We start from the raw sequence: 23121 nt of genomic DNA on the forward strand, positions 1-23121 counted from the left end.
CTAAAATATATCTAAGAATAAAAACTGGCACATGCATGAACTGTCTTCTGAGCAAGATTGATCATTCATATATTATTCCAAGAAATCTGATTTTGCACCAACTGTAACACAGCAGAAGTCAGGAAAGAGCTGAATGGAAAGGGGCAGAGCTTCATATCAACACCACTGCGCAATATTAAACCTGGGTTCACACTTGTGCGGTGCGGTATATTGCATGTGATTTGCACAGGAACTGCACTGCATGCCTGTGCAAATCACATGCGATTTTTGTACGGTGCGATTGGAGCCATACATTTTATATGAATCTAATCACACCACACCTGCACCAAAAAGGTACAGGACCCTTTTTTGGTCCGCACTAGAATTGGATCGCATGGGTATTCACATCCATGTGATCCGATTCGGCACATCGCACTGCGTTTTGCGGACCGCTTTCGGGGTGTTGCTAACTTAACATACACACCCGCAGCGGTTCGCATGAACAGGGTGCGATTCTGATACGGTGCGGAATTCACACAGAAAATGCTGCAAATTCCGCACCGCATCAGTGTGAACCAGGGTTAAAGTAGAACTATAACCATAGCCAAACAGGAAGTGAGAGAAACCCCTTAAAATTAAGGAAATTCTTTCGGAACCTCCAGGTTACCAGAACTAGGGTCCCATTGGAAGGTTTACCCTCTATTACTTTTTTGGGGACAACCCAAAATTTGGGATTTTCCTTTACTTTCACTTTTAATGATAATGGTAAACAGGGCAAATAGAGAGAGTGAATCTCAAAGACTGCAATAAAAACTGACAAGTGTTCTAATCCCTCTGCACTCTGTCCAAAAAAAAAAAAAGAAAAAAAAAGTTTTGTCTTTAGTTATATTTTAAGGAAATGATGTTTGGCATTCCATTTGTTCTTGAGATTCTTCTTTCACAATGGCAGCCTGAGAAACGTTTATACATGAGGCTGAAGATCTTTCACCTAACTAAAAGGCAAAGAGACACAAATATGCCATGCCCCTGCATATGAGTGCCAGGTTTCATTGTGGAACAAAGCCAATGTTGTATGATCTCATCAATCAGGAAGTTGTATCTGTGCATCTTGTTGGGTGACATATAAATACGTGGGACTCACCATCAAAGTCAATCTTTCCATCATTGTTTTTGTCTCCATCCTTCATGAGCTCTTCAATCTCTTCATCTGTAATGCTTTCCCCTGAAGAACGCAGGATCTCACCCAACTCTTCACTATCAATGTATCCATCAGCATTTCTGAATGAAAGGACAGACATTCTTAGGGAGCAGGAATGCTACAACATCCATGTAAATGTGCACAGGTATCTGCATCTAACCAAGTGAAGGGTTAATGAATATGGATAGGAAGCCAGCACTTACTTGTCAAAGATGCGGAAGCATTCAGCCAATTCCTCTTCACTTTTTCCTTGCGCATCCTCTTTCATCTGGCGCACCATCATGACCAAGAACTCTTCAAAGTCGATGGTACCGCTGCCTGCAAGATATCATGGGTGTTACCTCATATCTTGGTCCAGTACACAGCACATCTTCACATGTATATTATATGCCTCAAAGAAACAGGTGACCATTCAGTTCTAAAATGCCACAGATCTTGTCTATGACATACAGTATTTGTGACATATTGTACTGTACACAATGGACTATACAGTAGTCAATTTTGAGAAAGTGCCATCTTTTAAGGTGACCACACAAAGTATGGTTATTGTAGAATATCAGGGCTTTAAGGGCTTGTATAAATGCACATCAAATGCAGGTCAGCAGATTGCAGAGCAGGGGTGGACTGACCATTTGTGCAATTGAGCACTGCCCGAGGGCCCGGGGTCAGTAGGGGGCCCCATGAGATGCCCCTGGTACCTTTCATAGGCTTTTTTTGGGTGTGGTTTGAGTGTGCGCAAGGACATAGGGGCCCATGATCCCCTATTGCCCGGGGGGCCCCATGAATTGTCAGTCCACCCCTGGTGCAGAGGCAGCATTTGTCCTGCTTTTCAGAATGTTTCTTTGGATGTTGCAGGTCTTATTATTATGTGTTTTGTTTTGCAGGTCATAGACAACCTTTTCTTGACAAATGTTGCATTTGGCCTTCAACACATGCGTTTGAGCAGCACTGCGTTTGAATGAAAACGGCTGCATTTGATATAAACATCTGTCCACATGAACCCTTTTACAATTCAGAGACATTCGAATCGGGAAGGACATTGGGGAATTGTTTGTCATTTATTCAGATCATGTTTGTATAACTAGGCTATGCATGTGTTGAAGGGGAGGAATGTAAGCCTCATCAGTGGCTTTTTCATTCATGGCTGAAGCAAAAAACAATTCCCATAGAAATTAGAAAAAACATTTAATTCAATGACTATTTCAAGCAGGGGCGGACTGAAAACTCATGGGGCCCCCGGGCAATAGGGGATCATGGGGCCCCTGAGTCCTTGCCCAAACTCAAAAAAGCCTATGAAAAAGGTACCAGGGGCATCTCATGGGGCCCCCTACTGACCCCGGGCCCTCGCTTCCAAATGGTCAGTCCGCCCCTGATTTCAAGACTATCTAGGTGTGTCTTCCAAAATCAATAAACATAATGGTCATGGATTGAGCTGGCCAAAAAGCTCAATTGTGCAATGTTAATCTTATGTACGTGGCTACCTTTGGACCTCATTTACTTTGGTGTGGGCAAAGTTATTTTCAATATTCAGATATCAAAAACCAGAATAGTAGGAGAGAGGCCGTGTCTTCTTGTCTGTGTAGTCCATGTTGTCATCCACGTGACTTGTGTGCCAGTGTTTTGGGTTTATTCAAATTTTCTGTAAATATGTATGGCAACATTTTTCAAAATTTTGGCCATCAGTTAGTCAAGCTTATGCACAAGGCCATCAAAGGCTATCTGTCCTAAACTCACCATCTTCATCTACTTCCTCAATGATTGCATCCAACTCTTCTTTGGTTGGGGTCTGTCCAAGCATCCTCATGACAGTACCCAACTCCTTGGTGCTGATGTCACCGCCACCATCAGTGTCAAACATGTCAAAGGCGGCCTTGAACTCTGTTAACAGAGAAAAGAAAAGATTTTGATTTTTGTGCTTTCCCATTGTAATAGGTAATTTTAATTCACTGTTCCTTACTAACTCACTCATTCAATGATCACTTCACATAAATCAGTCTGTTTCCTAAGATTTTGTGCTATCTTTTTACTTCCATCACAATGAATCTTGCCAATGCATTACATTTCTCTATGCTGTTTAAAATTCTGCTTCTCGCGCTATCAATAATCCTCTGAAACCGGAGAACGGCTGTGAAATTCCTTCCTTACCATCTACATTTTAATGCCCTTTTTACCTCTACAAAGTGTCATTTTCTCCTTTATCTAGTGTTATTTGCCCCTTATATATACAAATGGACATTTTGTCCCTTATATATACAAATGGACCGGTCTCAAGAGGACAATAGGGGCATCAATTTCTGAATTTCTAATCAGAAATGACTGGAAAGTCTTTTTAAAAATGCTAACTATCCCTCTCTGGCTTCAAAACAATTTGAGTTACTGACCTCATAAACGTAAGCAGCTAGAATGAAGTCATAATACCAAACCTCGTATACCTGTTCTATGTCAATAGGCCATACAATATAGAAGCCAGGGGACTAACATGACAGCTATGCAACTAGTATTTTAGAAAGAGAGGTCAGCACTGGCAACCCCATTTTTTACTTATGACAGGTTACCTATATTTGGTGGTGTTTCTCAAAATACAAATGAAATTTTACGGCAGTGATGCTCAGTCATATGTGGCCATTCGGTATCACTTATATGGCCATCCTTTTAGATAAATTTTCCTCTTTCATTTATGATAAATATATTAGTGTTGGATAGTGAATCCTGCAATAGTATCACGTTAAATACTGATGGCCAATACTGCTAAGACTGCCGATTTCAGCCTCACTATATTAAAGGCAGTCTGTATTGCAAGTTAATTCATCGGATAAACCAAATATTATCCTGTATCCAAAATATTGGTGATCACTCATTATTCTATTAGATGCTACTTTTCTAGCAGAAGTCTGACACCTAGACATTTGTGGACTTCACATGGTGAATAAGAACTCATACAACCAATCAGAAAACAGATTTCAATTAGTCTTTCACTGTAAGCTTACCAAAATATTAATTCTTTCTATGAAATCCTGCACATGACTACATAATAAAGTTTATTAAGCCTACAAAGAAGTTTATTAAGCCTTTTTTAACCCTAGAATATTTCTCCTGTGAGACTTTCATAATCTTTCTCTTACACATGAAAATGATAAAGGACTGAGTTGTCTCTAAGACTCTCCTTAATTATCTCGTCCATTACATGACAATCCAAATCATTTGTGGAGAAGAGGCCTTAAGAGACTACTCGGCATACATGTCTTCAATCACACATTTAAATCAGATACATAATTTGGTAAACACAATCTGACACACCAAGCCCAGATCAAAGGTATGCACCATATAAGTAGCAGCAGCAAATGAGGATTATGAATTTATGTTTAAAGTTTCATGATGGCCAGAAAGACGGGCCAGTGAAAGTGTCTTTTTTAAGGAAGATGTCAAATTGATTGCATGATCCCAGGCTAAGAAAATGTTGGACACCACTGATCTAGGCTTCACCGAATACTACAAAGTATCAAGTACAAGGAGACTTACCAGCGATCATTTCCTCGCTGAGGAAGGACCTCGCGTCCATCTGCTGGTCTGTAGGCTGCAAACCAAAGATATGCTCATTATTGATCCATCATCCATTAACTCATCTTAAGAAAAGACCTAACCCTTAATACTCTACTCCATGTTTTAGTAATGCCTTCAAAATCAGCCAGGAGCCAGGCCTGCAAGTGCCGATTTGTGCAGAGCAAACAGCCCTGGGTATTCCTTCAACCACCAAAACAAAAGCATCAGGGGCTTCAAGTAATAAAGAGTATCCACAAGAGCTGGGAGCACAAACAACGTCTTCTGTGAGGTCTGATATGAGGAGTTCCAAAAAGCCCCATTACACCAGACACGGGCAAACTTTCATTAAAAATAACCAGGAAAAAAAATTAAAAAAAAATGAAATATTGTAGGGCACAACAAAAGAGAAGATTAGATGAATGGAGGATAAGGAGGCATTGGTACAGACGTCTCTATAACGCAGACTGACCTGCGCCATGGTGCTTGGGGACACAGGGCTTCGTCACAGCACTATGTCCACGGATGACTGAACCCCAAGAGGTTGCTGCAGGTGTCCAAAAGATAAGAGCTGGTATAATTAGCAGACACTTCAAGGCTCCTTATAGGGAGTGGAGTTTAGACGGGGATTGGGTTACCTCCTCACATATGAACCCCCTAAGGCTGGCAGAGATGGATATGAACTGAAGCTGCCAAATTACTAAATATACTCTCTGCAGACAGAGCAAGTTTCCCTGAAATAGGCAGAATACTGAGTGTCCATTATGCTTTACTTTAGCTTTTCTCTGTATAATAGTTTTATGACCATTATGTTTTCCCACTTTCTTCCTACACATCCTACGTTCGACCTAAGCTCATTCAAGAAATATGTCTTCTGGCACCAAGAAACTGACAGTAACACAGGCTATTTAGGAGACTGCAGAATATATTACTTTCAGTATATGCAAATCTTTGTGGGTAATGTGAAAAGTTATAGAGATTAAGATGTATTAAGGAACTGTGTCATACAAATACACGTATAAGATTCTAGGATTCTGCAGTTTAACCCAGTTTCATCTTTTGTATCGTGCAAATGTATCTTCAGCCAGATGTTTTATTTCAGTTTTGAATATAATGGGAAAGGATTAGAACCTCTCTTAGATTTTTACTGCTGTCCAAGACTTTATTGGGAAGATTTCTCCTATCTTTGGGCCCATTCAGATGTTCTGGTATATTGCGCTAACATGCATTTTTTAATTTTCCATTGAGGCTGTCCATTCAAATGAATGGGCTGGAAATGCACCACAATGTCTATAAAAAGGACATACAGCATTCATAGCAACGCAGCACACTACAATGCATGGCAGTGCATTACCATGCATTGGAGCTGCACTGCCTTAGTGCACCTGGGTGCCATTCAAAATAAATGGCACTAATGCACATAATGTGGTTTTCCTCTGCTCAGTAGAAAGAGTGTGTTTCGGCCAGGGATGGACTGACAACTCATGGGGTCCCCGGGAAATAGGGGATCATGGGGCCCATGTGTCCTCGCCCACACTCAAACCACACCCAAAAAAATCTATGAAAGGTACCAGGGGCATCTCATGGGGCCCCCTTCTGACCCCGGGCCTTTGGGCAATGCCCGAGAGACCAAATGGTCAGTCCGCCCCTGGTTTCGGCCCATGTTGTCCTGGTAACCATGACAGAAAGTTAGGAAAAATCTGCAACAGGGACACAAACTGCATTTTTGTGTAGAGTATGTGAAGGTTAGAACCCCTATCAGATTTTTTTGCTAATGCAGATTTTCTCTAAGTTTCTGTTTGGTGATTGTCATTGCGGTAAAAAATAAAAAAAAAATCTCTCCAATGAGACATTAGACAGCAATAATAACCTGCTCTAGGAATTAGGTAGATGGCACTGGAACCTAAAGCTAGAAATAGGTGATAGCCCTTTTCTTCAGATTGCTGTCATTTTGTTAGTCTGATTCTTGTATACTAAGGGCTGTTTATAACTTTCACACAAGATCCGGTTAGTCATATGTGTGAATCTTGGATGAAAGTTGTGTCAATCTTGGGTGGAAAAATTGATAACCAGACCTCTAAGCCCTGGTTCACACTGATGCAGTGTGGAACTCGCAGCGTTTTCTGTGCGAATTCCGCATCAGAATCGCAACCCGTTCATGCGAACCGCTGCAGGTGTGTATGTTAACAACACCCCAAAAGTGGTCCGCAATTGGTGCAGAATTGGATTGCATAAGTGTGAATACCCATGCGATCTGATTCTAGTGCGGGCCAAAATAAAGGTCCTGCATGTTTTTGGTGCGGGTGCAGTGCGATTAGAGCCATACATAATGTATGGCTCTGATCGCAACACACGCAAATCGTATGTGATTTGCACAGGAATGCGGTGCGGTCCCTGTGTGCATCACATGCAATATACTGCACGGCATGTATGTGAACTCGGGCTAAGAGTGATCCTTGGGAGACAGCATTGATAACTGGGCCTCTAAGTGTGAATCCTAGGTGACAACATTGACAACCAGACTTCTACGTGTGAATCCTGGGTGAAAGCATTTATACCAGACCTCCAAGTGCTTTTATACACATTTTTTTCTTGGATAGAATAGGTAAAGGTTGACACCTTTGACAGGTCTGTATAGCTGTCTGTGACCTGCTGGGGATTTACCTGTATTTGTCTTGATGAGCACTGAGACCAGGACATGAAGTGGTGGGACATCCAACATTTGATGCTACAGAACAGGAGTTAAAGAGGTTTGTTTTCTAAACCTGAAATGGGCAAAATCAGGCCCACTTCTGTAGATAAATCAATTAGCTTCTAACCTCAGCTTGTTCAATTTAGCTTTGACATAAAAACCTGGAAGCTGACTGATTTCTATGCAGAAGTGGGCCTAATTTTACACTCTCCAGCTTTAGTAAATAAACCCCAAAGTGTCATTAAACCCAAATCATCAAAAACTGTCAATACATGCAATATTACATTGTGTTCATACTCATCCTCTAGGGCACAGGTGGCAAACTAGCGGCCCTACAGCTATTGCCAAACTACAAGTCCCATGAGACATTGCAAGATTGACAGTTACAAGCATGACTCCCAAAGGTAGAGCCATGATGGGACTTGTAGTTTCGCAACAGCTGGAGGGCCACCAGTTTGACACCCCTGCTTTAGAGCATTTGTTTTCTGTAGACTGCAAAAATCCTGGTTGATCCTACTATTCACTGCCCCTCCCTCCGTGTCAGTGTCCCCGCTGCAGCCTGAGATTGTGTAGACCAGCTGTTGACATCTACTAAGCATGCTCCAGTTTCAGTGCCCTTCTAAACAGTTAATTTCATCGTTTTTTTTTATCTGTGCAAACCATGTGCCTATAGAGTCACACATGTAGGTGTATACATAGTGGTAAAAGACAGTCCGCTCCCTCCCACCTCCTCCATGACCTCATATTGCCAAACACTATGAGGGCAGGATATAAGATGGTGATTGATGGAGGCTTCACCTCCCTGATAGTCCCAGCACATACACACCATAGACACAGGCTGGAGGAGCATGACACAGCCTGCGATTGAAAGAACCTCCTCTAGATCTCTTCAAAGTGAAAGCTATTGTTGGTCAACTTAAACTCCACCTACATCATGTTATTGCAAAAAAATAATAAACATTTGCTTTGAAATATAGATTTGTTTAAAGCTTTCAAACATTTAGTTGCTATTAGTTATTAATTTGAATTCTCTATTCTGAAAACTTTTTCATGTCATGTGACCAGAACAGCACCAATCAACGCTGTACAGGCACAGATCCATATATCGGCAGAATACTAGAAACTCCTCCCTCAGAACTTTCCCTTAGACCTGGGAAATGTCATGTGACCTCAGACTTCAGATGATTTTTTTTTATATTAAATTAAATACAGTGGCAGGATCGTTATACATAAGTAGAAGGTATGATGGCAATTAAAATGTATTACTTTAGGGATGATCTTTCAATGAAGATACCTGTTCAAGTCCCAAATGTCTAAGAGGAGATCTCATTTTGGAGAGATTTCATCCTACTTCCTGTTGTATTCCCAGGACAGCACAAGAGGGGAAATCTCCCAAACATGGGCGGACTGACAACTCATGGGGCCTCGGGCAATAGGGAATCATGGGGCCCTTGTGTCCTTGCCCAAACTCAAAAAAGCCTATGAAAAAGGTACCAGAGGCATCTCATGGGGCCCCCTACTAACCCCGGGCCCTCGGGCAGTGCCCGAGTTTCCAAATGGTCAGTCCGCTCCTGCTCCCAAATGGAACACAGACCACGGTCACATAATCGGGGTTTTAACCATTTCTATCTAATTTGGCATTAACTATGCTTGTGAAGTGCATGTTCATTGGAAACTCTGGTTTGTTCCAACTTCCCTGCACATGATCAGCTGTTTGGGGTATACGGCATGAACATTACAGAAGCACGGCTGTGGCGCTCACGTGTAAAAGGAATAAGTCAAGTTTTACCCTAATTACCATAAAGCAATAAAAATTGCAATGGCTAGCAAAATGCATAACGAGCTCCTGATTTAGTAGTACACATCTGAGCCACTTTGATGTCATTACTCAAACTGCAATCAGAATAAACTGATTCAAATGCTAAAATGAAGAGTGAATTTGCATGTTCGCATGTATTTGCATATATGCAAACTGTTTTTTTTTACCTACTCTGGTAAAATAGGAAAAAAATACTTAAACTTCGGGTGCCGTGCAGAATAAAGGCACTGCAAGCACCAGTAACACACGTAAAGTGCCCTATCACAACACATCGAATTGCAAAGATGTTCGTGGGCCCTTCGAATTTTAACATTATAATATATATAATCTTTAACTGAATGACATATAGCTCGCTAAAGCACTGTGGATCATATACAACTCCCATGGTGTTTCTTTAACCTCCCTGGCGATATGATTATATCAGATTTTTGGTGCTGAAAGCGGTACCATTATTTTGCATGGAAATTTGGCGTTTTATATTGTAGGCCTGTAATTTTTAGGAATAACTCACTGAAATCTGTCCGAACAAGAGTCTAGTAAACATCCCGGGTAGGATAAAACTTGAAACACGAAATCATAAATTATAATTTAATAAATAATCATAAAAAATAATAACATAATAATAATACATTTAATTCAATAATGTAATCAAACCAAAAACACTGAAATTTGAAATAGAGCACCAAGTTCGCACATCGCTGAGCAAAGTCGCAAAATCGTTTTCAGTGTTTGATGACGAATTTCTCCACGAATCATTATCACTCAATTCTGCAAGTGGTTCTGATTTACTATCGCTGTTCTCTAGCTGGTCTAAAACCACTTTTGACCTAAAGTGACGCTTTTTAGACACCATGGACTTTTCGAAGTTTCCAGGCAGAAAGAACAGTAAAAATGCAGGCAGGGCACAGGACAAAGCAGTAGGGACAAAATGTATGTGAAATGGTTTGAAACAGTAATGTTTTACTATGTCATTTTCGTTTATTAGAAAATGCCAGTTTCTAAAATTTCCGGTTCCGGCTTCCGTACGTCCCGACGCTCACAGGGACCAAAACACGGAAGCCGGAGGAGATGGCCAGGGACGCTGCAGGGGACACATCGCGGGAGCGAATGACAAGGTAAGCCCTGCAGGGAATCCCTGAGCAACGCCGCATGGTAAACCCGAGTGTAGCTCGGGGTTACCGCTCTTGGTACTGAAATTTTACCCCGAGCTACACTCCGGAATACCGCCAGGGAGGTTAACATATAACTAAAGGCAAACATTTTTTTTTTTACTTTTGGAGAGGGTTTAGAACACCTGTCAGGTTTTTATTGCCCTCTGTGTCCCTGTAAAGGTGGGAATGCACGATTAGAAAATTGGCCGATTGGTCATGCGACGACCAAGAGGCGTTCGTTCGTTGGTCGAAATCGTGGCCCACATTAACCAATCTAAAAAAATCGCTCGTTGGGCAATACGTAGTGTTGACGTCTTCCGTATAAATGGAAATGATGCAGTGTGCGTGTGACCTTGTAGCCACGCCCTTCCGGCCAGAACGAGTGATATACACAACAATTACCAGCAATGAGTATAATGTGGTTTATTACATGACCTATATACATAAATAGTGATACATAAAATATAATCTGCAGAAATCTGGTTTTATTATCTCATTAGGCCAATCTACTTTTAACATTTGGATTTTTTGTTCGTGTTTACGAAGATTCCTTGGACATAAACATCCGAGTCATCTTCTGTTTCTGCTCATGCGTGATAGATTTTTTTTGTACCATCGTATGCGAAACGACAACATTTTTGATGGTTGTTCAACCAGATTTTTTCATTCACAATATCGCTAACGGTTAAAACATCCTGTTCATCAATGAAGAGAAAATCGTTCGATCAGTGGTTCCGCAAACTTTTTCGTAGAATTTTCTTATCGTGTGTATGGGGCATTAGGAAGATTTGCCCTCCCCGTTAGGGAGATTTGTCCTGTTTACCATTATCTTTGAAAGCAAAAGTAAAAGAAAGATCCCCAACTGTTGGTTCTCCCCAGAAAAGTAAAAGAGGGGAAAACTTCCAATGGGGACACTAGTTCTGGTGACCTGGGGGACTCCAAGGGATTAATTTGCAACTCAAGGTCCAGAAAAGGGGATTGCAACTACAGTTGACAGCTCTCATTTACCTTCAAACCAAGGAACAACTGTCAAGTCCTATGAGAGCCAATATACCATCTTGCTTGTTGACTGGAGTCTGCCGAACCAAGACGTGATAGGTATTTTTTTCAACCCTTTTTGTTTTGCTGTTGCCTTGTTGTCTCTTTGTTATTTTTGTAATACCTTTTTTGTAAATATTTTATTTGCACCATTTTTTTACCTTTTCATTAGTAAACAATATTTTGAAAAGTGTTAAATTGTCTCTAGCGCCCTAATGCAAACCTTAAAGAATCCCTGTCTCTTGAAGAGCACTACTACATGGTAAATCTCTGAATATACCTGTCTGTGGTGTCAGTGTGTGTACAAACGTTTATTTCGATTCATGATTGTTGTCGCTAATATTGTGAAAGGGCGATAAGCCGATCCTGTCTGGTGGCAGTTGAGGATTTAAAGAGTTAATTTCTTAAGTTACCTAAACCCAGTGACAATCGCTTTCAGTCTGTTGGCACATGGATTGTGGTCCCGCAAGCTGGAAAATCTTCATGCAGTGTGAGGCTGAGAGTTCCCTTGTTGCGATTCAGTGTCAGCGAGTTGTGAGGTTTACCAGCCAGTTGTCACAAGTTGGTGAAAAGTGCAGTGTATTGACCTGTGTTTGTGACAACGAGCTTCTCCTGTACATGGCTGGTGTCATGGGTATGGCTTTAATTTGCTTCACTTGACCTTAAATAAAGCAGCCCAGGTTTACATGATCTCTCTTCACAGTTTGGAATGTATATGTGTGTAAGTGAATTTTAATAACTTAAAGATGTTTGTGATGGATCAATCACTTTTATACATATATCACAATGCCTGCATCTGGAACATCCACATGCAGTGAATGTTTGGTGAATGTCCTAGATTGTAAGCTCCAAGGAGCAGGGCCCTCGAACCCCTTGTGTATCGCATTGTATTATCACTGTACTGTCTCATGTATTGTCTCCCATTGTAATGTACAGCGCTGAGCGAACTGTTGGTGCTATATAAATACTGTATAATAATAATGTCAGATTTACTGCTTCATAAATGTGCTATGTATTCTATTTATTGCTCTCCAGTGAAAACTGCATCTGCAGTTAAAATGTCAGGTTTACTACTTAGCACTATTTAGTGAAGAATGCAAAAAAAAAAAAAAAAAAAGCTAAAAGGCATTCAACAACTTTTGAATAATCTTGCTGGTGTGATACAATTTGGTTTCCATGAAACACATAGATCCTGGCATGGCTAAGGATCACATTGTTATGATACAGGATTATTGTAGCGCCAACAGTTGGCACAGCACTTCACAACATGGAGGCAGACAGTTACAATACAATTCAATACAGGAGGAATCAGAAGGTCCTGCTCCTTAAGGCTTACAATCTAAAAGGGAGGGTCAGGTGATACAAAAGGTGCTAACTGTGGGGGATGAGTTGATGGTGGAAACAAATGTACAGTTGTTAAACAGAGGCAGGATAGGCTTCTCTAAAGAGAAGGGTTTTCAAAGAATGCCTAAAAGTCGACAGAGTAGGAGATAGTCAAACTGATTGGGGTAGGGAGTTCCAGAGGATGGGGGAGGCTCGGAAGCAGTCCTGGAGGTGAGCATGGGAGGAGGTGACAAGTGCGTTAGATAGTAGGAGGTCTTGGGATGAATGAAGAGAAAAATTTGGTTGGTATCTTGAGACTAGGTAGTGATGTAGCTGGGGCAGAGCTGTGGATGGCTTTCTAAGTTGTTGTTAGTATTTTGAATTGAATTCATTAGGTGAGTGGAAGCCAGTGGAGGGATTGGCAGAGAGGGGTGGCAGACATTGAATGGTTGGTAAGATGGATGAGTCTGGCAGCAGCATTCATGATGGACTGAATGGGGGGATAGCCTATGTAAATCTAAGCCAATTAGGAGGGAATTACAGTAACGGAGGCAAGAGATAACCAGGAAGTGAATTAGAAGCTTTGTAGTGTCATTGGTTAAGAAGGGGCATATTTTGGATGAGGTTGCGACGACAAGCTTTGGAAAGCGATTGGATGTGGGACCGAAAGGAGAATTCAGAATCCAGGATTACACCTAACAGCCTGGCATGTGGGGACGGGTTGATTGTTGCATCACTGATTTTGACAGAGAAGTCAGGGGAAGGGCACGTGGGGGAAAAAATATTACGAGCTTGGATTTGGATAGATTGAGTTTGAGGAAGTGTTGTGACATTCAGACTGATATGTTTGTCAGTAAATTAGTGATGCGTGAGAAGACTGATGGAGTGAGATGAGGGGTAGAGAGATAGATTTGGGTGTCATCAGCGTAGAAATGGTATTGCAAGCCATGGGAGGCTATCAGCTGGCCCAGGGAGAAAGTGTAGGTCGGGAATAGGAGAGGTCCAAGAACAGAGCCTTGGGGGACACTGACAGAAAGAGGGGAGGAGGTAAAATTGCAAGGGACACTGAAGGTGCGGTGGGATAGGTAGGATGAGAACCAACAAAGAGTACAGTCACAGAGACCAAATGAGTGACGTTTTTTGAAGAGGAGGGGGTGGTCAGCCAAATCAAAGGCAGCAGAAAGGTCCAGGAGTAGGTGTACAGAATAGTGACCATTGGTTTTAGCAGTTAATAAATAATTTTTGAGTTTTAGGAGAGCAGTTTCTGTGAGTATTGAGGACAAAATCCAGACTGAAGGGAATCAAGGTTTACTCTCACTTTGGTGGTAGCTCAGTTGGTTGTAGACTAGGCGTTCTGGAGTTTGGAAGTAAAGGGGAGCAAGGAATTGGGATGCAGGTTGTTAGTATTGGTGGGTCCACTGATGACTTTTTAAGTACGGGCGTGTCTAGTGCATGTTTTAGAGAGTTGGGAAAGACCCCAGAATAGAGGGACAGATTGAAGATGTGAGTTAGTGTAGGATAGAGCCAGAGGGTGACCGTAGTAATTGTAAGGGGACAGGGTCCAGGGGGCAGGTGGTTAGGAGGACATTAGAAAAAAGTTTAGCAACTTCGTCTATAGTAGCAGGGTTGAAAAAGGGGAGTGTTAAGTGTACCTGTGGACATGAAATGTGAAGTGGAGGAGGTATATGTACAGTGGAAATCTCATCACAAATTGTATCAATCCTATTTTTTAAGTGATTGGCGATCACCTTGGCAGTGAGTGAGTTAGTAGGTGGAGGCAGTGGAAGACAAAGCAGAGAGTTAAAGGTAGAGAAGAGTTGATGGGAACTGGATGACAGTATAAATGAGAGTGATAAAATAGGTCTGCTTGGCAAAGTAGAGGCAGCAATTGTATTTTGTAGGGCAGATTTGTATTGGTTAAGTCTTTCTGAGACTCAGTCTTGCGCCACAGATGCTCAAGAGTGCGGCTATGTTTCTTGGCATTTCTGATATCATCTGTTTCCCTAGGCTGTAGGGGTCAGTATTTTATTCTGTGTGTAGTGAATGGGGCAAGAACATCCAGGAAGGATGACAGTGAACTGTTGTAGACAGAAATGGCTAGGTCGGGGCAGGAAAGGGATGAGATTTTGTCATAGAGGTGGTCAGTGGCAGAATAGAGAAGATAAGTGTTAAAGTGGAGAAGGTTTCTAAGGGTCACCATTAAGTGGTTGAAGGGGGAGGAGGTGAAAAACAGGGACAGAGTGAAATTAATAAGGTAGTGATCAGAGAGAGGAAAAGGATTGTTGGAGAGGTTGCACGGAGTGCATAGGTAGAAGAATACAAGGTCAAGGGTGTTGTAGGAGTACGTATCCCTTGCTTCAGGTCAAAGGAGGAGGTTAGACTGCGAAGCTTAGAAGTAGCAGGAGTGTTAGTATTAACAGAGATGTTGAAGTCACTGAGAATAGTTGTAGAAATTTCAGAGAGAAAGTAGGATAGCCAGGCAGAGAAGTCATCAAGGCAGGTTGAAAGCAATCAAGGAAGCAGCAGTTCTCAAAGAGACTTGAGAAAACAGATGAATACAATGTGCCTCAAATGATGAGGGGGACAGAAAGGGAGGAGAGTTAAGAATGTGAAAGGTGCATTCCACAGGATCTGACAGAGTGAGTCTAGAGAAGGCCACCATGGGAGAGGAAAGCAGGAGAAGCAGAGTCAGATTCATGTAACAGCAAGTACATTAAAGGAGTTGGTGATAAAAAGGTAATGAACAGAGGTGAGGTTTTTGCAGACAGAGCAGGCATTCTATAAGGGCCCATAAGGAATAGGAACTAAAGTTTGTAGATTGCGGCTGCTGCCAGAGAGCGTGGGGTGGTAGGTGTGTTGGCCACCATTAGATAAAGGAGGCCCAGGGTTTGGGGATATATCTCCAGAAGAGGAACAGAAGGTTGAAGGAGGAAAGCAGAAGGCCACCATGGGAGAGGAAAGCAAGAGAAGCAGAGCCAGATTCATGTAACAGCAAGTAGATTAAAGGAATTGGTGATAAAAAGGTCACGAACAGAGGTGATTTTATTGCAGACAGAGCGGACATTCTACAAGGGCCCATGAGAAGGGGAAGCTGGTTTTGGGAAGACGAGGAATAGGAACTACAGTTTGTAGATTGCGGCTGCTGCCAGAGGGCGTGGGGTAGTAGGTGTGTTGGCCACAGTTAAATGAGGGAGGACCAGAGTTTGGGGATATATCTCCAGAAGAGGAACAGAAGGTTGAAGGAGTTAATATGGAAGTCTGATTTATATGAAGGAACACACACCAGTGTCCTAGGGGTTTTATTAGTATGGGGGTGTAGAATTAGTGCAGTGCAGTAATAAGAAGAGAGCAGACGTAAGGGTGGTATAATATATATATATCTATATATATATAAACTGTGGGGTTGAGAAGAGGGGTGAAGGAGGGAGAGTTTATGGAGAGAAGACACAACTGTGAGAAGGAGAGGTAGGAGGTGCATGTTACAGAGGTAAGAGGAGGACTGGGTAAGAGATAAATAGCTGAATGGGGAGGCAATGTCACCTGCAGGCTGTTTGGTGTTTTTTTTAATGTAGTTTGCTGTGGACTTTTGCTTCATGCAGTTTCTGAAATGGAGATTCAGAGTGCCCACTTAAGCAAAAGAAACCAAACCTATGCCACCCCAGCATGTGCTTTCTCCATAAAGGTGGTCTAGCTTTATACTGTGATAGGTGGGGTTCGTAACCCCCAGTTGATTAATCAGCCGTTAAAAAAAGACATATAGCTAGCAAAGCAAGCTTTCACACCAAATCGGACTACAAGAGGAGCACGAGGGCAGAGTTGTAAATAAAATAATAATAATAAACTTTATTTAATATAAAGCCTTTAAAAGTAGCTTCTCAAAGTGCTTTACAAAGACAAGGGAAACAAAAACACAAGAAATACACAGGGAAAAACAGGAAAATAAGGGACAATTATAGAAAGCGTGTGTAAAGAAAAACGTTTTTAGATTTGATATGAATGAGTTTAGAGAAAATGCTCTTTGGAAGTGAATTCCAGAGTTTTGGGGCATCAAGTGTATGTGAGTAGGGGCAGGGGCGGACTGACAACTCATGTGGCCCCCGGGCAACAGGGGATCATGGGGCCCCTGTGTCCTTGCCCAAACTCAAAAAAGCCTATGAAAAAGGTACCAGGAGCATCTCATGGTGCCCCCTACTGACCCCGGGCCCTCGGGCAGTGCCCAAGTTTCCAAATGGTCAGTCCGCCCCTGAGTAGGGGGCACACAGAAGAGCAGAAGTTGAGGAGTGGAGGTTACAAGGGGAAATAAGTTGATAAAAGTTTGGGCAGATAATGGGGTGCCAAGTCATGAAGAGCCTTATAGGTGAGCAAGAAGATCTTAAAGTCTATGCGGGTAGCCAGTGTAAGGACTCCAGGATATGGGTAATACGATCACTTGTACAAGACCAAGTCAGGATTCTGACTGTGGAATTTTGTAAATATTGTAGTCGATTAATAGTGGATTTAGGTACACCAGCGAGTAGAGCAGTGCAGTAGTCAAGTCGGGAGAATGCAAGTATATGGATCAGCTTTTCAGCTACAGCGTATGATAGCATAGGACACAGTTGAGCAATGTTTCCCAACTGAGAGCATTTTGCACATGTGGATCAAATGTTAAATTAGCAACAAACATCACCTGTAGATTTTTTCAATTTAGACTAAAACTTAAGTACAGTGCCATTATAGATAGGTTACCAGGGCTGGCCTTACATAATTGATGGGGGGTGCCAATAAGTATAACTTCAGTCTCGTCACAGTTTAATTGAAGGAAATTGTGGGCCATCCATGTTTTTAAGTCAAAAATACAGTTAGATAGGAGAGAAGCAGCCAGAGTAGAATCTAGTTTAGTGTGGATGTATATCTAAGTATTAACAGCACAGAAGTGATAATTGAGCCCATGTGATCTAAGAAGTTGACCAAGTTAAAACATGTAAATGCTAAAAAGTAAGGGACCCACGATTGAGCCCTGAGGAACACCAAACTTGACTGGACTAACTTCCGCCAAGAGAAAAGTGACAGTGATCAGTATCATGATGGTCCATGCACACTGGCTGAAAAAAAATCGATGCTTGTAGAGGAGTTTATCGTTTTATCTGTAGAAGCAACTAATATTATTCTAAGTGTCCATGCACTTTAGCATGTTTAGAAGCATACTTTAAGATAAGCGTTTAGAGGCTGGAAAAAACCCCTCTGTCTTGCATTTTTGAGAGCAGTTTTCTGGCAGAAAAAAATTAGAAACATTTGTAAACGCTTCCAAGCGCTTCTAAACGCCTATATGAAAACGCTCTATATGAGCATTTTTTTTCTGCCAAAAGAACTGGCATTTTTTTAAACCCAGTGTGCATGAAATCAGAGTAAATTCTGAGACTCCAAATATGGTTTCAAGGCCAAAAAGTAAAAGATTGTGGTCTACAGTATCAAAGGCAGAACAAAGATCCAGTAGATTAAGATCAGCCCAGAGTTTCGGTAAGAGAATAAAAAACAAAATAAACATCACAATAATGTGGACAGGTTTACAGATGGTGAAAGCAGCAGCATAGATGAATAGTTTACCATAGGGCACATTAAAGTAATCAGGCAGTTTCAGTTTTAGATGGATGCAAGAAGCAGCAGCATAGATTAATAGTTTACCTGTGAAGGGACAGAGAAGAGACGACCGAATGAGGCAGAGCGAGCCGAAGTGCCCACTTAAGTAGAGAAGCCCACTTCAGCAAAAGAAACCCAGCCTATGCCACATCAGCATGTGTCACATGTTTTATATCAACAGATGTCCTCATTGAGTTTATTGATCCCCACTGTTAAAGTGTACCAAAGGCAAAACTTTTTTTAGTTTTGGACAGAGTGGAGATGGATTGGAACCCCTGTATGGTCTTTACTGCTGCCTCTGCCCCTGGTAGAGAGATTCATGCTCTTCATTTGTACTGTTTACCGTTATCATCACAAGTAAAAATAAAAGAAAACGCCAAATTTTGGGTTGTTCCCAGAACAGTAATAGAGAGGAAACCTTTCAGTGGAGATACTAGCCCTGGTGACCTGGGGTGCCTCAATGGATTCTCTTAATTTGCAGGGATTTCCTCTCCTCTCCAATGGGGACCCTAGTTCATTTGACCCTGATGACATCTCAGGATTCCCTCGCTTTTGGGGGATTACTTCTCACTTCCTGTGAAGCTATGGGAGAAGAAATGAAGGTAAATCCCCCCAATGGGAAACAGATGGCAAAAAAACTGACAGTAGTTGTAACTCTTCCTTCCTTTATGCAAAATAAAAAAAAGTTCTGCTTATTGTTCTACTTTAATGGCATCCCAGTTACCTTATGAAGACAGAACGCAAACAACAACATAAACTCATAGCTCCCAAATGCCCCTCATTTGGAACTAAATTCCTCTGTCCCTCCTTCTGCCTTTCTCAGCTGTCCCTCTTTTTGATCTATTAAAAATATATTATTTAACTGTTAAAAGTGTCCTTAACAGGTTGCCATTTCACAAACTCATGTTGACCAGTTTTGCAGACAGAGGATAAATCGAGTTGCATATCTTGAGTATTAGCAATTAGTGGTCTTTACACAGATTTAAGATAAATATGATATAGTTGTAAATAAACATATGTAAAAAAAACCCACCAGGTTTCTTTGTTTTATATTTATGTCTTTTCCAGTTGTATCCTTTGTCTGCTGTTCATCAAAAAGTTTTATTAGCTTGATTTATATTGTAAAGTGCTGAGCAAACTGTTGGCGCTATATAAATCCTGTATAATAATAATAATAATAATAATGATAAAGGGCAGGGATGCCTAATTACATGGTATTTAATGGGCCACAAATATCTCTCCCCGTGCCGCAACCCCTCTCTCAGTTATTTTGGTGATTATGGGGAACACACCTGTTGTGTACACGGATTATAATACTGCTTCTTGCTGGTGCTAGCCATCCTCATATATACTTTAAAAATGTATATATGATACTGTATACGTCATTTATTATATGATTCATATCATTATATTTTATACATCATATACTGTATATAAATATATAAGGTTTGTGATATATATAATGTATACAGTATAGGCTTCTGCTTTAAAATGCTACCCAAAGATGGTGCTTTACTGCTCCTTTATCACAATGCTAGTCCATTGGTTGATCATCTCTGAAAATAATGTACCCTCTGTGTGGCTGATATCTTATCTTAACACTCCCTCTAGTGGCTAAAATACAGTATATACATATATGCAGTGTATATATATATATAAAATACAGTGTGTGTGTATATATACAGTATATATACTTTTTGTTTTAATGTAGCAAGAGGTTAGTGGTATTCATTCACACTTGTCTGCTCACATGTCAATGCACATTTTATGCTTGAAATCAGCCTATTCATTTTGAATGGGCCCTGTTAATGAACCTAACCACCTACAAAACAGACCTGCACGCAAGAAATGCAGTCTTTTTTTCTGTTCGTGCACATCACAAATAATTAATCTCCTATCCCAGAGACACAATAGGAAGAAGCGAGTGTAAACTCCCTTTAAGCTGGTCATACACATGTAGATTATACAATCACATTTTACTTTACCAAAACCATGCAATATGAGGATAAACCTAAACAATCCATTCAAGCACCATGGCTGCATGCATGTAAACGTTTAATGCAATTAAGGTTGCCATACATAGATTAAAATTAAGCTGGTTCAGCAGGCTGAAATTGGTCATGTATGGGCAGACTGGTTGTACAGAAAAAGGGGGCACACTAGACACCTTAGCTGCCATTGTGCTATATGCTGGGTGTCCAGTGCGCTCTTGTACCTTTAAGGAGGGGTGGGCTCCCTCAGGTCCACCTGCCATTGGTCTATCCATTAGGGCGCACACTGGACACCTTAGCCATTGTGCTATATGCTGGGTGTCCAGTGCACTCCTATACCTTTAAGGAGGGGTGGGTTCCCTCAGGTCCACCTGTCCTTCATCTATCCATTAGAAGGCACACTGAACACCTTAGCTGCCATTGTGCTATATGCTGGGTGTCCAGTGCGCTCCTGTACCTTTAAGGAGGGGTGGGCTCCCTCAGGTCCACCTGCCATTGGTCTATCCATTAGGGCGCACAGTGGACACCTTAGCTGCTATTGTGCTATTAGCTGGGTGTCCAGTGCACTCCTGTACCTTTAAGGAGGGGTGGGCTCTCTCAGGTCCACCTGTCCTTCATCTGTCTATTGTGGGGTGCACTGGGCATCTTAGCTGCCATTGTTCTATATGCTGGGTGTCCAGTGCACTCCTGTACCTTTAAGCAGGGGTGGGCTCTCTCAGGTCCACCTGTCCTTCTATCCATTAGGGGGCGCACTGGACACCTTAGCTACCATTGTGCTACATGCTGGGTGTCTGGTGTGCTCCTGTAACTTTAAGGTTCCCTCAGGTCCACCTGCCCTTGGTCTATCCATTGAATACATGTGCCTCTACTATGGGGGCTCTCAAAATTTGTAGAGTTAGGAACTGCAGAATATCAGGGTGCTGTGACGAGGCTCTGTAGCTTACGCACGGGCCAGGAATTTTTCTGTTTTGTTGTTTGACATGTGCTCATTGCTTTGAAGGCCAGTTATAGACTGGGGTAGTGGTCTTTTTTTGTATTATGCAGAAATTGATCTACCAATCAGCTTCTGTACAACCAACTTGTTGGATAAATGCTGCTTGATCAGCACTGCCAGCAGTGCTGATCATCATATTCTGATGGCGCAGAAATCTCCCCACTGTCCGAATACAATAGCTCAGTGGGAGTGATTCCCCCATCCATGTCAGATCATTTTTTTTTCAGTCTGCTGGTTGAACAAAAAAAAATGATTAATGTATGGCCAGCCTTAGGGACAGATGAGCAGTCCTGAATGGAAGCTGTCTGCATCCAGGGCCACTCATTTGATCTTCTTCACATGAGATTACATGTGTACATTTATGGCATTTGTCAGCCTGTCATTGATTTGCAGAATCTTCCTGACCATGGCTGATCGCAAACACATGTGATCCCTGCAAGGGTGTCCCTAGGGTTGGTGTCACCCGGTGTTGGTGTCCCTAGGGTTGGTGTCACCCCTCCGACGATCCCCACAGAATGGATCAGATCTGCGGATTGGGGAGCATAATGGATCGGAGTCTGATATGCTGGGTGTCCACTCATGGGTGTCCAGAGTTCTCAGACTCCGATCCATTATGCTCCCCAATCCGCAGATCCGATCCATCGTGCGGGGATCATTGACATGCAACCTATACGATGTGACACCAGACACGGTCCACGAAAAGGTAAGTTGTAAAGAAAGCTGACGATCCCCGCAGGGTGGATCGCACACATCCTGCGGGGATCGTCGGCTTGCTTTACAACTTACCTTTTCGTGGAACATGTCCGGTGACACCCCGTGTGGTAGGTGTCACCCAGTGCGGCGCGCACCCCATGCACCTGCCTCTGGACGCCACTGGATCCCTGCCACCTATTTTTGTGGTTACTGGCCTTAATAGGCTGTGTAAATGAGGACTTATTATGCAGTGTGATCACATTCACACATGTAAACACAGTTTAAGCCCAGGTTCACCTACATGCAGTGCGGAATATCGCATGTGATTCGCACATGAACCGCACCGCATTCCTGTGCAAATCACATGCGATTTGTATATGGTGCGGTTGAAGCCATACATTTTGTATGGCTCTAAACGCACCGCACCTGCACCAAAAACGTGCAGGATCCTTTTTTGGGTCCACACTAGAATGGGATCGCATGGGTATTCACACCTATGCGATCCGATTCTGCACATCGCAACACATTTTGCAACCACTTTTGGGGTGTTGTTAACTTAACATACACACCAGCAGCGATTCACATGAATGGGGTGCGATTCTGATGCGGTGCGGAATTTGCACAGAAAACGCTGCAAATTCTACACCGCATCAGTGTGAACCAGGGCTTAATGAACAGAAATGTTCACATGTAGCTGTGATCATAGGCTTTGCCACCAGGGATGGAATTACCAAAGGACTAGTGATGGACAACTGGACTCCCTGCAATTAGATATGCTAATCTATGTGAAATGTACCTTTTATACCACCAGCTCCTCCCTCTTAGATTGTAAGCTCCCAGGATCAGGCCCTCCTATCCCTCTTGTATTGAACTGTATTGTTGCTGTATTGTCTCCCTTTATATTGTAAAGCGCTGAGCAAACTGTTGGCACTATATAAATCCTGTATAATAATAATAATAATGTCATTTTCTAATGTCCAAACAAACATGATGACTGGGGATGTAAATAATGCAAACACTGCACTACCTGGGAATGCTGGAACTTGTAGTTCCACGGCAGCTAGAGAACCAAAGGTTGGCTTTCCAG

At 42.1% G+C, this 23121-nt stretch overlaps 1 protein-coding gene across 2 annotated transcripts in view; it reads right to left on the reverse strand.

Annotated features, from left to right (window-relative positions):
• Positions 1-23121, reverse strand: part of TNNC2 (troponin C2, fast skeletal type) — a 60260-nt gene that overhangs the window by 1261 nt on the left and 35878 nt on the right. Inside the window, exons 1-5 of one of the 2 annotated variants that reach the window (XM_089673410.1) lie at positions 5187-5302; positions 4697-4751; positions 2912-3055; positions 1381-1495; positions 1121-1257 (exon numbers count right to left, since the gene is read on the reverse strand). In XM_089673410.1, the coding sequence (XP_089529536.1) occupies positions 1121-1257; positions 1381-1495; positions 2912-3055; positions 4697-4751; positions 5187-5195 (460 nt within the window). In that variant the 5' untranslated portion in view covers positions 5196-5302. Of the gene's footprint in view, positions 1-1120; positions 1258-1380; positions 1496-2911; positions 3056-4696; positions 4752-5186; positions 5303-23121 lie in introns of those variants that run through there. The other variant, XM_089673411.1, reaches the window with a different exon arrangement.

Source organism: Staurois parvus, unplaced genomic scaffold (assembly GCF_062004578.1).
Source record: "Staurois parvus isolate SC_StPar_1 unplaced genomic scaffold, SC_StPar_1.0 ptg000137l, whole genome shotgun sequence".
Lineage (NCBI taxonomy): Eukaryota > Metazoa > Chordata > Amphibia > Anura > Ranidae > Staurois > Staurois parvus.